Raw genomic sequence first — 13,629 nt, 5'->3', positions numbered from 1 at the left:
ACATATTGGCACAAAGAGCAGTGACCACATTGGTGGAACCCTTGTGGTATGCATAATAATACAAATTATGCACTGCATTTTTATTGTGTAACTTTCTGCAATGTGACGCTGTCCTCCAAGCGGGGACGTTGGTATTTCCACCAGGGGAGAGTGTAGGCAGGGTCCCTGCGGTCCCCCTGACTCCCGGTTCCTTTCCCTCTTACGTGTGTGCTGCCGTGGGGGCGAGTGCGTCGCCGGGGGCTCCCGGTGGCAGCTGCGGCAGGACACTGCCATGTTTTACGTGTCCGCGCGGCAGCTCACGCTTGTCTAGAAGTGACACGGTGGCCATTACAGTGTTTGGGAAATGGCAACAGAGGCTTTCCATAGCGCTGGGGCTTTCTAAGGTTGCGCCTGTGCAGTTAAGAGTATCGGCGGCCATTACAGTTACAGCTTCGCACATGCGCAGTAGAGATCGCGCACATTGCCCCCATAGCAAGGAGCTCCCCAAGGGACTAAAACTCCCAGTAGACCCAGGGGCTGGAGCAAGGGGACTCATTACAGCCAATAGGGCTCTAGGATTCCCTGCAGCAGGGAATAGATACATTGTTGTGTGCTGAGTCAGTTAGGAGTTGAAGCTGGGAGTGAGACAGGGGAGATTGTGTGTGCAGGGGTCAGGGACCCAGTGGACTAGGCCAGTAATCCCCTAGGCCCCCAGCTAGGCCCTGAGACATTGTAGGAGTTTGTGGCTTCTGTAGAGACAGGCCATAGGATAGGGAACCTGCCCCATTAGTGCTGCCAAATAGATTCAGGTGTATTCCAGTATAGTCAGGGACACAGCTGTGTGCAACATGCCTGGCAAGTTTGGTCTGGGACCAGACTTCTTCAGGAAAGAGACTGTCTTAATGGTGGGATCGTCTGGCGGGGCATCACCCCATGCGGAGGCGGATTCATCGCGGGATCAGCGGATCCTTTGTGAAGTCTCATCATACCGGGTGTGGACACATCCATCAGGTATAATCCTACAAGTGCACCAACTATAATATCTTCATCTTAGTGGACCGTGCAGTCATATACGTGGGGTATTGTGGGACTGGGAATCTCATGGACACTGTGGTGGGTTACAGCCCTGCGAGGTGTGTGGGTAGTTATGTCTGTAGTGGGTAGAGTGAGACTATATTATTATAGAGTCATAGAGTTGATAGAGCGTTAAGAGACATGTTCCAGTAAAGCCCTTTTCTATTTTACTCGGTGTATGTGTTCATTATAAGAGTGTCCTGTGAGGGGCTGCTCCCACTCTGCTGGGATCTCTCACAGGTGGAGGCGCTGCACCATATAGTAGTAAGTGGTAAGAATAATTCACCCCAGGCTCCTAGCGGCGGAGGCTTAGACTCCTGCGAGCCAACAGGTAAAAGGCAGCACAGTAGCTATTTACAGCCACCCCCCCCTGATCTCACTTAGTGGTGGGGGAAACAGGGCTACATTAAATTACAAAATGTAGGAAGTCATTAGTGCTGTAGATGCTTGTTAATCCTAAAGTTCTATATACAAACTTTCTTTAAATTGTTCTGATTTTCACTTTTACATTTGTAGCTTAAAGAATAATTTACATTTCCTGGAGTTTGTCTTCAAATGAAAAATACTGTATGACAAAAAACAGAAATCAATATATTATTTGATTAAATATCATGTTTGAACATACCTTGCCCACATATTGGTAATCCAATCCCGTGTATTCTTCCAGCAAGAAGAACTGATTCCACATCCATCCCCGTTTATGTCGATTTAGTAGTTTTCCATCATTTACTGAGAAATGTTTTAGCAGTTCCTTAGGTTGAGAATCAGACGTCCTCCAAAAGTATATCTCAGTATGACAAGGGTTTGGTTCAAAAATCAAGACCATAAGCACAAGAAGTGGATGTGTTATCATAGTTCCGATGGAATAGCACAAATCAAGCAAAATGGCGAGGCAGATGAATTTCAAATTATTTCCATCTGTTTAGTTGATAGAACTGCCAAAAGATCTATTCGTCTTATTTTCACCCATATCTTCAGATCTAAGTAAAATATGAAAGAAGATATTCACAGATTTAGTTTTTGTATAGTAAAAAATATATCAGCACAGCATAAACATAATTTTCCAATTGAGAATAACACTTGTTAAAGTTACTGCAGTATGTCATCGTACAGTAGGTATTTTAGTGATTTATTGCATCTTTTACATAGTTACATACTGTAGTTACTGCTGCGCCAGCCTTTATTTTAAAACTTCTCGGGTGTTTAGCAGTTGCATATTCTGATTTCCACGTGCAATAAATTGGGTATCCCCACATTCATGCTGCATTCATGCCGCATTTGCGCCGCCCAGCACCTGTGGCTGATCCGCAGTTGATCTGTTTAATTACAATGGTTCGGATTTATTTGGGTGCAATTCTTTGCGTATCCGCCAAGTGGCAGATATACATGAATTGTAATGAATTCTAATGTGCTACAGCAGGCCTGCACAACTCGTAAAGTGCGGAGGGCCGAACTGCTCCAAGGAAAAAAAAATTGGGCCGCACGGGTAAAATCATCATCATCATCGTCTCTCCTCCAGCACCTCATCATCATCCTGCACCTCCCATCACTCTCCCCCCCCTGCATCTCCCATCACTCTCCCCCCTGCACCTCCCATCACTCTCCCCCCTGCACCTCTCATCACTCTCCCCCCCTGCACCTCCCATCACTCTCCCCCACCCCCCCTGCCCCACAACCCATATCGGCAGGCACCACAACCAATAACAGCAGGCCCCACAACCCATATCGGCAGCCCCCCAGCCCATTCCATGTCAGCATCCCACCTCCAAGTCAGCAACCAGCATATCTCCCCCCTAGTCAGCATCCCCCCTGCCAAGTCAGCATTCCCCCCCCCTCCCCAAGTCAGCATTCCCCCCTCCCCAAGTCAGCATTCCCCCCTCCCCAAGTCAGCATTCCCCCCCCCCCAAGGCAGCACCCCCCCCACCCCAAGTCAGCACCCCCCCACCCCAAGTCAGCACCCCCCCCACCCCAAGTCAGCACCCCCCCCACCCCAAGTCAGCACCCCCCCCACCCCAAGTCAGCAGCGTCCCCACCCCAAGTCAGCAGCATCCCCACCCCAAGTCAGCAGCATCCCCACCCCAAGTCAGCAGCATCCCCACCCCAAGTCAGCAGCATCCCCACCCCAAGTCAGCAGCATCCCCACCCCAAGTCAGCAGCATCCCCCCCACCCCAAGTCAGCAGCATCCCCACCCCAAGTCAGCATTCCCCCCCCCCCCCAAGTCAGCATCCCCCACCCCAAGGCAGCACCCCCCCCACCCCAAGTCAGCACCCCCCCCACCCCAAGTCAGCACCCCCCCACCCCAAGTCAGCAGCGTCCCCACCCCAAGTCAGCAGCATCCCCACCCCAAGTCAGCAGCATCCCCACCCCAAGTCAGCAGCATCCCCACCCCAAGTCAGCAGCATCCCCCACCCCAAGGCAGCAGCATCCCCCACCCCAAGGCAGCAGCATCCCCCACCCCAAGGCAGCAGCATCCCCCACCCCAAGGCAGCAGCATCCCCCACCCCAAGGCAGCATGCAGCAGCATCCCCCACCCCAAGGCAGCATACCCCCCCCCCCCCCCCAAGGCAGCATACCCCCCCCCCCCAAGGCAGCATACCCCCCCCCCCAAGGCAGCATACCCCCCCCCCCAAGGCAGCATACCCCCCCCCCCCCAAGGCAGCATACCCCCCCCCCCCCAAGGCAGCATACCCCCCCCCCCCAAGGCAGCATACCCCCCCCCCCCAAGGCAGCATCCCCCATGCCTACCAGATGATGTTGGAGGCGGGAGCAGACTCTGTTGCCGCCGAAGGTGGCAAAAGGAGGAGATGAGGTGGTGGATGGCGGCGATGGCAGGTGAAGCAGGGGGAACCGCGCTCTACTAACAGACCCTGAAGTTCCGGGTCGCGGGACTGGTGGAGCGCATTCCCCTGCTGGAGCCGGGAAGCGGGGTTAGGGGGGTTACAGGAAGCGCACGCGTTTGCTGGTGCGCGCTCCTAGAGGGCACAGACAGCATGCGGCCACGAGGGTTTACCAGGGAAGGAGAGGAGTGGGGAGGGAGAGGAGGGGGGAAGAAGGGGGGCCGTTGCAGGGGGGGGAGAGTGGGCCCGCAGAGGAGCTGCATGTTGCTTCCCCTTCCGCCCCACGTTGGGAGCAGGGGGGGGGGGGGGAAATCGGGCCCGCAGAGGAGCTGAGAGTTACTTGCCCTTCCACCCCACGTTGGGAGCAGGGAAGGGGGGGGGGCGGAGCGGGCCTAGCGCATGCGCGCCGGGACCGCAGGGAATCGGCGCCATTTTTATTTTCAAAGTTTTTTTTTTTTTTTCAAAGTTTTTTTTTTTTTTCAAAGTTTTTTTTTTTCAAAGTTTTTTTTTTTTTTTTTTTAAATCTCATCGAGGGCCGCACAGAGAGGCCAGGCGGGCCGCATGCGGCCCGCGGGCCGCGTGTTGTGCAGCCCTGTGCTACAGTAATATATCTACTTGCAGGTGTTTAAAAAAACCCACAGTGGTCCATTGTGAATTTACCTTGTTACTGAAGAAGTTACAATACTGTATCAATCTAGGCATTTCATAATAAAAACTCAATGCACAGTGTCTTTTTTACATAACTGTACTGGATTTCTCCTGTCCTGCAATGAGTACACCGCAGTAGGTGTGCAAAAAGCCCGACATAACGTACGTTTATTTAATATGCAAATAATGCAGCAGATGATAAGATGGCCACAGTTGGTCAAATTTATCATTATTTTATCAAAAATTATGACTTTTACAAATGTTCACCAGATACTCGTGTGGAAGCGTGCAATAAGGAAAAAGTTATGTATCGATCCGTGTTTTCTCGTATTGCTCCTGCACACAGAGTTAGAGGAGGGTATTGGTGTGTGGTGCCAGATTTTTCCAGTATCTTTGATCATAGAGACTTCAAAAGGCGAAAGGTCATGGTAAAACCAACTAAGATTCGTCAGTCCGAGGCCAGCAATAGAACAGAGAACAAAGGGTAGAGGGGTGCTCCACTAAGACAAAACTTCAGCCATGAAACAAAAATCTTCAAGGACCCCAATGTTGCAGAGTGGGTTGCTATAAAGAATGGCCCGTGAGTCACTCTTAACTAAATGTGATACCGTATCAAAATAGCTAACAGAGTCCAAGTTAGAGTACTCAACTATAATGGTCAGACATAAAGATATGAAATCCTTACCCACTTTTGCAGTCTTTGGGGGTCCACTGTGGCGTGCCAGCCATGGAGGTGAGAATCCAGATACAAGTAGAACAAAAGCAAACAGCGCACTGCCAGAGAGTCAGGTGGTGAAAAAGTAAAATACCCATTTATTTCAGAACATTTCTGATAAAAACATACAGCCTCCTACGCGTTTCGGACAGGTAGGTCCTACAGATAAAGGACCTACCTGTCCGAAAGGCATAGGAGGCTGTTTGTTACCCCCCCTGGGGTGATGTTTTTATCAGATATGTTCTGAAATAAATGGATATTTTAGTTTTTCACCACCTGACTCCCTGGTAGTGCGCTGTTTGCTTTTGTTCTACCAGCAATGGAACAGCGCCAGCACCATCTTACAATAACGGTCCGACCGTCAGTGAAACCCTGGTGACCGGCAACCCTTGCTATCTGTCCCCACCAGGATACCTGCAGCCTGAGCAAGATTTCGTGTACAGATACCAGCAAGCTTGCATGTACCAAAAAGATTTCCAGCTTCATCAGCTGTCAACTGCAGGTGTACAGTAGCAGGCCCGCTGTCACCTGTCAAACTACGTGTATAATCAAGAAAATTGGACTGGCAGTGGTTCGGCGCCAACCGATTGGCAAAGTCTATAATGAAGGTAAAAACCTGCAGTTCAAGCTGCCATATTTTATTCTTTAAAAAAAATATCAATACATTATGCACACAGACAAGCGATTAGTTACTGCAGATTGGTCCATTCTCCTGTAATAAATCGCTTTGCATATGGTTATTTAGTTCCTTTATTTTATTCACAATTCTAGAAAATGTAGTCCAGCAATATGATTGGCTGAGCAGCTTCTGCAGTAGATACTGAACAATTGGTGGACAGCTAGGTGCATGTGCGTACAGTTTGTCTCATTGGAACCTTGTTGAAACGCATATGTGTGTCTTCACATTTAGGCGAATGTGTGTATGTGAACAAAAGACGCCCCCCCCCCTGAGAAAATTATTGTGGCCTTCTTGAGGGGACTGATTGATTTTAACCAACTATTATGTGAAATGTTATACAGTACTTACTGTATGTTTTTGAGACACTGACATTTTTATAAAAGGTTGCAGAATGCAACAATGAAACAATTTAAAAAATATTCAATTTTTTTTTTTTTTTGGAGTTAAAACATTCTGTTATAAATTTTGAACAACAGAAAAACAATAACGGAAACATCGGTTTTCCGACACAATGTGTTACTCAAAATGGCGTTGGATAGCGAAACGTCTTAAAGCGAAACACGTTTTTCCATTGGAACACTGTTTAAATGAAAGGTTCCGTTCCTGAAGGCATTTTTAACACTAAAATACACCAAATATTTTATGCAGGCAATAAGATACGCAGCACACACATAAATTATATAGTGTATATACTGTATTATATATATAATATAACATAAAATAAAATAATATAATATATTATATAATATAATATTATATAATCTTATTATATATTAGTGAAAGCACTGTATGCCTGTCTGCATCTTCCTGTGTCCCTACGGACAATCTGATTGCACCTTTGGCCTGTCACTCCGCCTCAGGCCATGCCCACCCCCGCACACCTCTCATTGGTCTGCGGTCCGCCCCCGCACAACTCTCATTGGTCTGCGGCCAACACCACTGCTACACTGTCCCACCCCTCACTGACCTACACCACTGACACACTCTCCCACCACTCACTCACTGAGCTTTGGGAAAGCTTGCCAGCACCTAACCCTCACTGCTCTGAGAGATTTGCACCTAACCCTCACTGCTCTCAACCCAGAAAACCCTGACCGCCTGCTACCACGACAGAACTGCACAATCAGGTACACAGTCTTATTGCTTTCAGCACTGCACATTCCACTCCCTCACACAACACCACACACACCGCACGCTCACACCGCCTCTTACGGCCTACACTGCCAACACACCTCCCCTTCACCTCACCGCACTGTCTCATCCTCACCTCTCCAACGGACACCGCACACCCCCCCCCGAGGCAGCAGCGCTCTGTGATCCCAACATTAACCCCCCCACCCCTCCTCCCCGAGGCAACAGTGCTCTGTGATCCGAACATTAACCCCCCCACACCTCCCTGAGGCTACTGCGCTGTGTGATCCCAACATTAACCCCACCACCCCCCCCCAGGCTCCTGCGCTGTGTGATCCTCACATCACCAATGGACACCGCACGTGACCGCAGCTCCTCTGGAGATCACACCACACAGAACCAATATTAACCCCCCCCCCCGAGGCAACAGCGCTCTGTGATACCAACATTAACCCCACCACCCCCCCCCCCCCCAAGGCAACAGCGCTGTGTGATAATCACATCACCAAAGGACACCGCACGTGGCCGCAGCTCCTCCGGAGATCACACCACACAGAACCAATATTAAGCACCCCACCCCCCCCCCGAGGCAACAGCGCTGTGTGATCCCAACATTAACCTCCCCCCACCCCCCCTGAGGCTACTGCGCTCTGTGATCCCAACATTAACAATACAACATTTACACATACTTCACATCCCGGGCAACGCCGGGTCTCTCAGCTAGTATAATATATATATTATATACACATAAACAACTTTGCAAAGCATTGCAAGAGCGTTGGATAAATGAACATAGGTATGCATTGCATAGCGTTGGATAAGCCATTCGTTGTAAAGCGAAGCGCTGTAAAACGAGGACTGCCTGTACGGTAATTTTATTTTTCCTCAAAAAATAAACTTTGTCATCAAGCGGAGAAGGGCAAATGGAGGGATTTCGATGGATAATATTGCTTTTTTGAAACGTTGCTTGCGCATTGATGAATCTGATTTAAAAATCCAAGTACTGGAGGCAACAATTTAGTGACAGTGCAATTTTTATTGATTAGGATAGAATAACTGTGAGCTTTATAGTAAACCTTATACACTATGCTGCTGTTTTCATATTCAATACTTATTTTCAGTATACTGTACTGTATAAGAAACCCCAAAAATAAAAAAAATAATCTTTTATTCTTTACAGTATGTATTTATTCTACAGTATATATATTGTTTTAATACTGTTTTAATTTAATGCGCATGCGTACAGTATACTATATCTCATGGAACCTTGTTGAAACGTATACAGTATGCATGTCATCACATTTATGCGCATGCGTGTATGTGAACAAGAGACACAACACACCCCCCCTCGAGCCATTCATGAAAATTCCCTAAGCCCTTACTGTGTTTACTAACTCCTGCACACACTTCGACAGTAGCAGTTCCCCACCCTCCCAACCGCCTCGCACGCAAAGTCTTACTAACAAGACAACGGTAATGCACCCGCTTATCAACTCCCCACCCCCTCTAATTCTTGTAGCCTTCTTGATGGACTGACTGATTTTAACCAACCATTACTGATTGTATGTTTTTAAACACTGTATTTTCTTATAAAAGGTGACACAATGAAACAATTTTAAAAAATTACCTTTTTTTATTTTTTGGGAGTAAAAACATTTTTTGATCACTTTTGAAGTTCTGTCATGGTGAGCCCCGCTACAGCTAATTAATCAGTAAGTGTGCAGGGGTAAGGTGCTAGTGGGTGACGTAGTAGGTTTATAGCAAAGAAACAAGAACCCACTAATAGCACTCAATACCCCCAGAAAAGTATATGATAATGTTAAAAAATATTTTTTAATGCTAAGCTAATTAAAATAATGGGTATTAAAATACAACAAATGACACACATATATATTAACCCTAAGGTAGGTGTATATGACACTCCGGGTTAGTCTAATAGGGGAACAATTTGAGGTTTATTGGATCAAATGTTCCCTGAGAGCTGATATGCAGTATTCCCTAAATGTGGTATTTAGGTTTAGGCAAGGGTGGAGAGGGGATGCTAAAAATCCTGTCTAGGTTGTCAGACAAATCCCAAGGTAATAGGTGGGTAAGTGGGTGGATAATGTGAAACAGATAATTATGCTTCTAATTAGGCAATAGATCAATACACTCTAATCAGTGTGTGCTCACCAAACCCAAGCTAAAATGTTCCAATAGTAAGTGATCAATCGTATCTCTTCATAATAATACCCCACATGTAATCACCTATATACAGCTATTAAACTCCTGGTGTTTAGAGAGCTAGCTATGATACACAGATCGTGAGAACAGTGGTTAATAGATCCCTATAGACGGTGTGGCTTTAAGTATACATCTGCACATATTCATCAATGTGCTACCACCGTCAGGAATGCTAATACCACTAAATGAACTGTGTAACGGGAGTAAACAGGCAGCCCTACCCTCACCAAATGCTGCCGAGTCACCACATAAACTCCTGCCCAGTATCGAAGGGAGTACGCGCGTTCAGTCTAACAGCTGGTTGCTCTGCAACTTGGAAGGCTGCCACGTCAATACCGACCGTGCACGTGCACGTGACAGATGCCTTTTGATCACTTTTGAACAGACGAACAATCAAGCGGTGAAGTCGATCCCCACCAGTATGTCCTTCCATGGACGAGCCCTTGTATGCCTCAAAATGCCATTTATTGAGTCTCTCACTATTCTCATTAAATGATCGGCAATTTTGAAATACCGCTGCACTTCCTCCACAATTGATCTCTGTAATTTTCTGGCAGCGCCTTTTTTATTCGATTCCTTTCGTAGTTCACATTGTGGGTCCACCCGCAGTACACCTCATAACTGACGTGGTGCTTGAAGATGTACATGGCATATCTATGGGCTATACCAGCAGTTGCAACCTTGTACTTCTCCCTGAGTGGCTGGGGCAGGTCACGCAAGCTGATGTCGGGCACCGTGTCAATGCAAGCGTGTGGGTGTGACTCTGGAAGCGGGTGTATTTATGGGAGTGGGTGTGCTTCTGGGAGCGGGTATGCTTCTGACAGTGGGTGAGGGTAGGTGTTCTGGGAGGAGGCTTTCCTCCTGTCGAAGTTGCCTTATCGGTGTTGACATCTCCTGTCATGGGCTTAACGGGTTTGTGAAATCATCCTCATCATACAAGTACACATATTCTTCAGATGGAGGGGGTGTGCTTGGTGATGGAATCATGCCACCCTCCTGCTCCTGCGTTGGACATACAGGGGCAGGAACTCCAAGCAAACAATGTATCCCCGCTATGTCAGTCTCTATCTTCTACATACGCCCATTCTCTGCTCCATACGTCTATCCATCTTCTCCATCGGCCTATCCATATTTAACATGGTCTCTAAAAGAAGATCTATCTTTTGCACCATGGAGTTGTCAGGCATCTCGACACAACTTAACCCCATTCAGCATGTGGGCGAATGAGCTGCATCTTGTGCAAGGAGTGCTGTGGACATCTGAGTGGATGGGTGCTGGAGCAGATGACCTGGGAGTTCCCAGGAGAGAAGCATCATGGATGGATGCAGGTGACCTGGGGGTTCCTGGGAGAGCAGCATTGTGGATGGATGCAGGTGACCTGGGGGTTCCCGGGAGAGCAGCATCGTGGATGGGTGTAGGTGACCTGGGGGTTCCCATGAGAGCGGCGTCCTGGATGGGTGGCATCCCTATGTTTTGCATTCCTTGTACACCAGCAAATTTCTTTTTTACATAATAAGGCCCAGGCTTCTTAACCTTTGGGGTCGTCTGAAGGTTTTCTTTATTATCCTTGGCCTTTCCCTTTGGCTTTGGTTTGGAAAAGGCTTCCGCCTTTTGCTTTTTCATGGTCGGCACGGCAGAAGAAAGTGGGTTCCTGCATCCGTAGAATCAGGGTTGATCCATGGATGTAGATGGAATAAAGCACAATGCAGTATCTGGACAAGAGCAAGTTCAGATACAGATCAGCGAGTGGTAGACTATGTAATTTGTGTGAGCTTTTATACACAGTGTCCCTATTGTAATTGAGGTGCAGGTGTTAAAAGTGGGCATACTGTGTACTAAACCTGTTGAGTGAGGTTGAGACACATTAATGTATAAATACACCATCAATTTTGTTGATTCACTACACATTGAATACACATCGACTATACATTCTTGTGCTTGTATTTCTTTCTAAACGCAGCGATGCCGGTTAAAACAGTTTCTAATGATCTCAGTATGAGAATACAGAATATGTACAAGAGTGGACAACGAATTTCACAGATTCAATGGTGGTTAAGTACTTCGGGCCTCGTTGTACCAGCAGCCACCGTGAGCTATCATGCCCATGGTAAGGCCAGAATGTCAAGCGGATACCAACAGTCACTACCGCGTAAGTAAAGTATTTTCAATATGTTTTCTTTACTTTACAGTACTGAAATAGCACTTTTACTTGTTAAAAAAAATTGTACCACCCCCAATTCAGTATACTGTATCCCCGTATCGTTACCGTACAGTACAGATTAAATGCATGTTTTTACATTCTTATAATCAATAAATTTAAAGACAACCATTGTATTTCAAAGTGAGTTGCACTTCTTTCCTTAATTATCACTCACTTCATTATTACTCATTATGACTTACTCACTGACAACCCCCAATGCAGTATACAGTTACCTGTTTACTGTATACAGTATGACACACACACAAAAAGTACACATAATATTACATTATAATGTTATAGTATATGTATATAGCTGTATATTTATATAACTATATTATATATATTGTTTTTAAAAGTACCCTTTTCCTAGCAATTATTTGAGATATTAAAAATCAAGACAGAGAATTAATGAATCTATAATGTTACAGTATATGTATTATCGGCTTGTACAGTACAGTACAGTACAATACAGTATACTGTAGTTAGACAGTTACTGTGTACTGTACAGTATATAGTATAGTTTGTCAGTAGTAACTGCATAGTCCAATATGCTATATATATAGTGTAAGCAATGTCAATAAATGCACTTTACTGAACTCATTTTTTCTTTTCTTTTCAGAGATGCTGAACTACAGAAGGAGGGGGGTATCATGTGTAAAATTAGTGAACTGTGTGTATAGTGTATCAACAGTCATAATTTACACAAAACCTCCCTCTCTCAATGAACTATAGTACAGAATGTAAAGCGGCCATGACGAAGAAGATAAAGACTGAAAATTTATATTACTGTTTTTATTATTATAAATTTGCATTATTCATGATTATTTGAATTTTTCATTCTTCCATGATTATCCATTTTCATGATGTCAATGTCAGGTGCTGCTGAAGTGATGACAGGTGCTACCGTTACAAAGAAGATAAAGATAAAATGTGTATTATTCATGATTATTTGTATTTTTCATCCTGATAAAATAAAAATAAAATCTTTAAATTCACGATCATCATTGAAACAACCCCACACCCCCAAAGAAAAAGAAAGAATGGCATAAATTGGTAATTTATCAAAAACATGATTCAGATTATGTCTCTTTTTTTTTCTTTGAACAAATTCACTTTGAATGTGTGAGGGGGATTCTTCAAGAAGGGGTTGGGTTTGTGTGTGAAGTGGTTAGGGGTAGGCTACACTAGTTGCCAAGAAGGGCTTAACAGATTAACATATTTAATTTGGGAATATGTGGATAAACTTTTCTATTCACGTTGCAAGGCTTTGTGTGTGAAGTGGTGGGGGGAGGGGTTGAAGGTGCTAGTTATCACCGGCCCTTAAACTTGAAATTCTCTTGGTACCAGTATGTGCGTGGATGAGTCATTTGAGAAGGGATTAACACACGTGGCATGCATTACCGTAAACAAAGCCTCAAAGATTTTAATGAATGGCTTCGGGGTTGGGGGGTGGATGGAGGAGTCATTCTCATTAATACAAATAAATACAAATGAATGGTTTGGGAGAGGTAACGATAAGAAGTAGAAATATGCATTTCAACAAGGTTCCAATGAGACATACATGCATGCGCAGAAATGTGATGACACGCTTGGGAAGATTAAAGCCAGAAAGCCACCCATTACAAATGAATGGTGTGGGAGAGATGTCGATAAGAAGTATCACATACTTTAGCCTCGTGTGTGTGTGGGGGGAGGGGGAGAGCACTGTATGCTGGATTATTAGTTCAAATAAATATTTTCAACAGTTCATCATAATGTTTTGATCCCCACACCCCCAAATAAAAATCACAGTATGCCACCCACCTCATAAAGTACGTACATGACTAGTGTAGAATTAAAAAGCTACAGTAGTGATTGATTCTCAGAATATCAATAATTGTTAAGCAGGCACATGTCGAGAAGCAAAAAAAAAATTCAATCTTGAAATTCAAATTGAATGAGAAGTTATACACGCAAGCGCCTAAATGTGATGATACGAATATGCGTTTCAACAAGGTTCCAATGAGACATACATGCATGTGCAGAAATGTGAGAACATGCAAATGTGTTTCAACAAAGTTCCAATGAGACATACACGCATGCGCATAAAATAAAAATAGTAGGAAAAGAAGAGAAAGCCTAGCAAAAGCATTGATTAATACA

General features: G+C 45.5%; 1 protein-coding gene across 5 annotated transcripts in view; it reads right to left on the bottom strand.

Annotated features, from left to right (window-relative positions):
- Positions 1–13,629, bottom strand: part of LOC142487140 (cadherin-10-like) — a 636,808-nt gene that overhangs the window by 404,243 nt on the left and 218,936 nt on the right. For all 5 annotated transcript variants that reach the window (XM_075585911.1, XM_075585910.1, XM_075585909.1 and 2 more), the window contains one exon: positions 1,679–2,033. In XM_075585911.1, coding sequence (XP_075442026.1) covers positions 1,679–1,906 — 228 coding nt within the window. In that variant the 5' untranslated portion in view covers positions 1,907–2,033. The remainder of the gene's footprint in view (positions 1–1,678; positions 2,034–13,629) is intronic.

The sequence above is a fragment of the Ascaphus truei genome, chromosome 2, assembly GCF_040206685.1.
Source record: "Ascaphus truei isolate aAscTru1 chromosome 2, aAscTru1.hap1, whole genome shotgun sequence".
Lineage (NCBI taxonomy): Eukaryota > Metazoa > Chordata > Amphibia > Anura > Ascaphidae > Ascaphus > Ascaphus truei.
The sequence above is the reverse complement of the archived record's forward strand: the minus strand, read 5'-3'. Positions and strand labels throughout refer to the sequence as shown.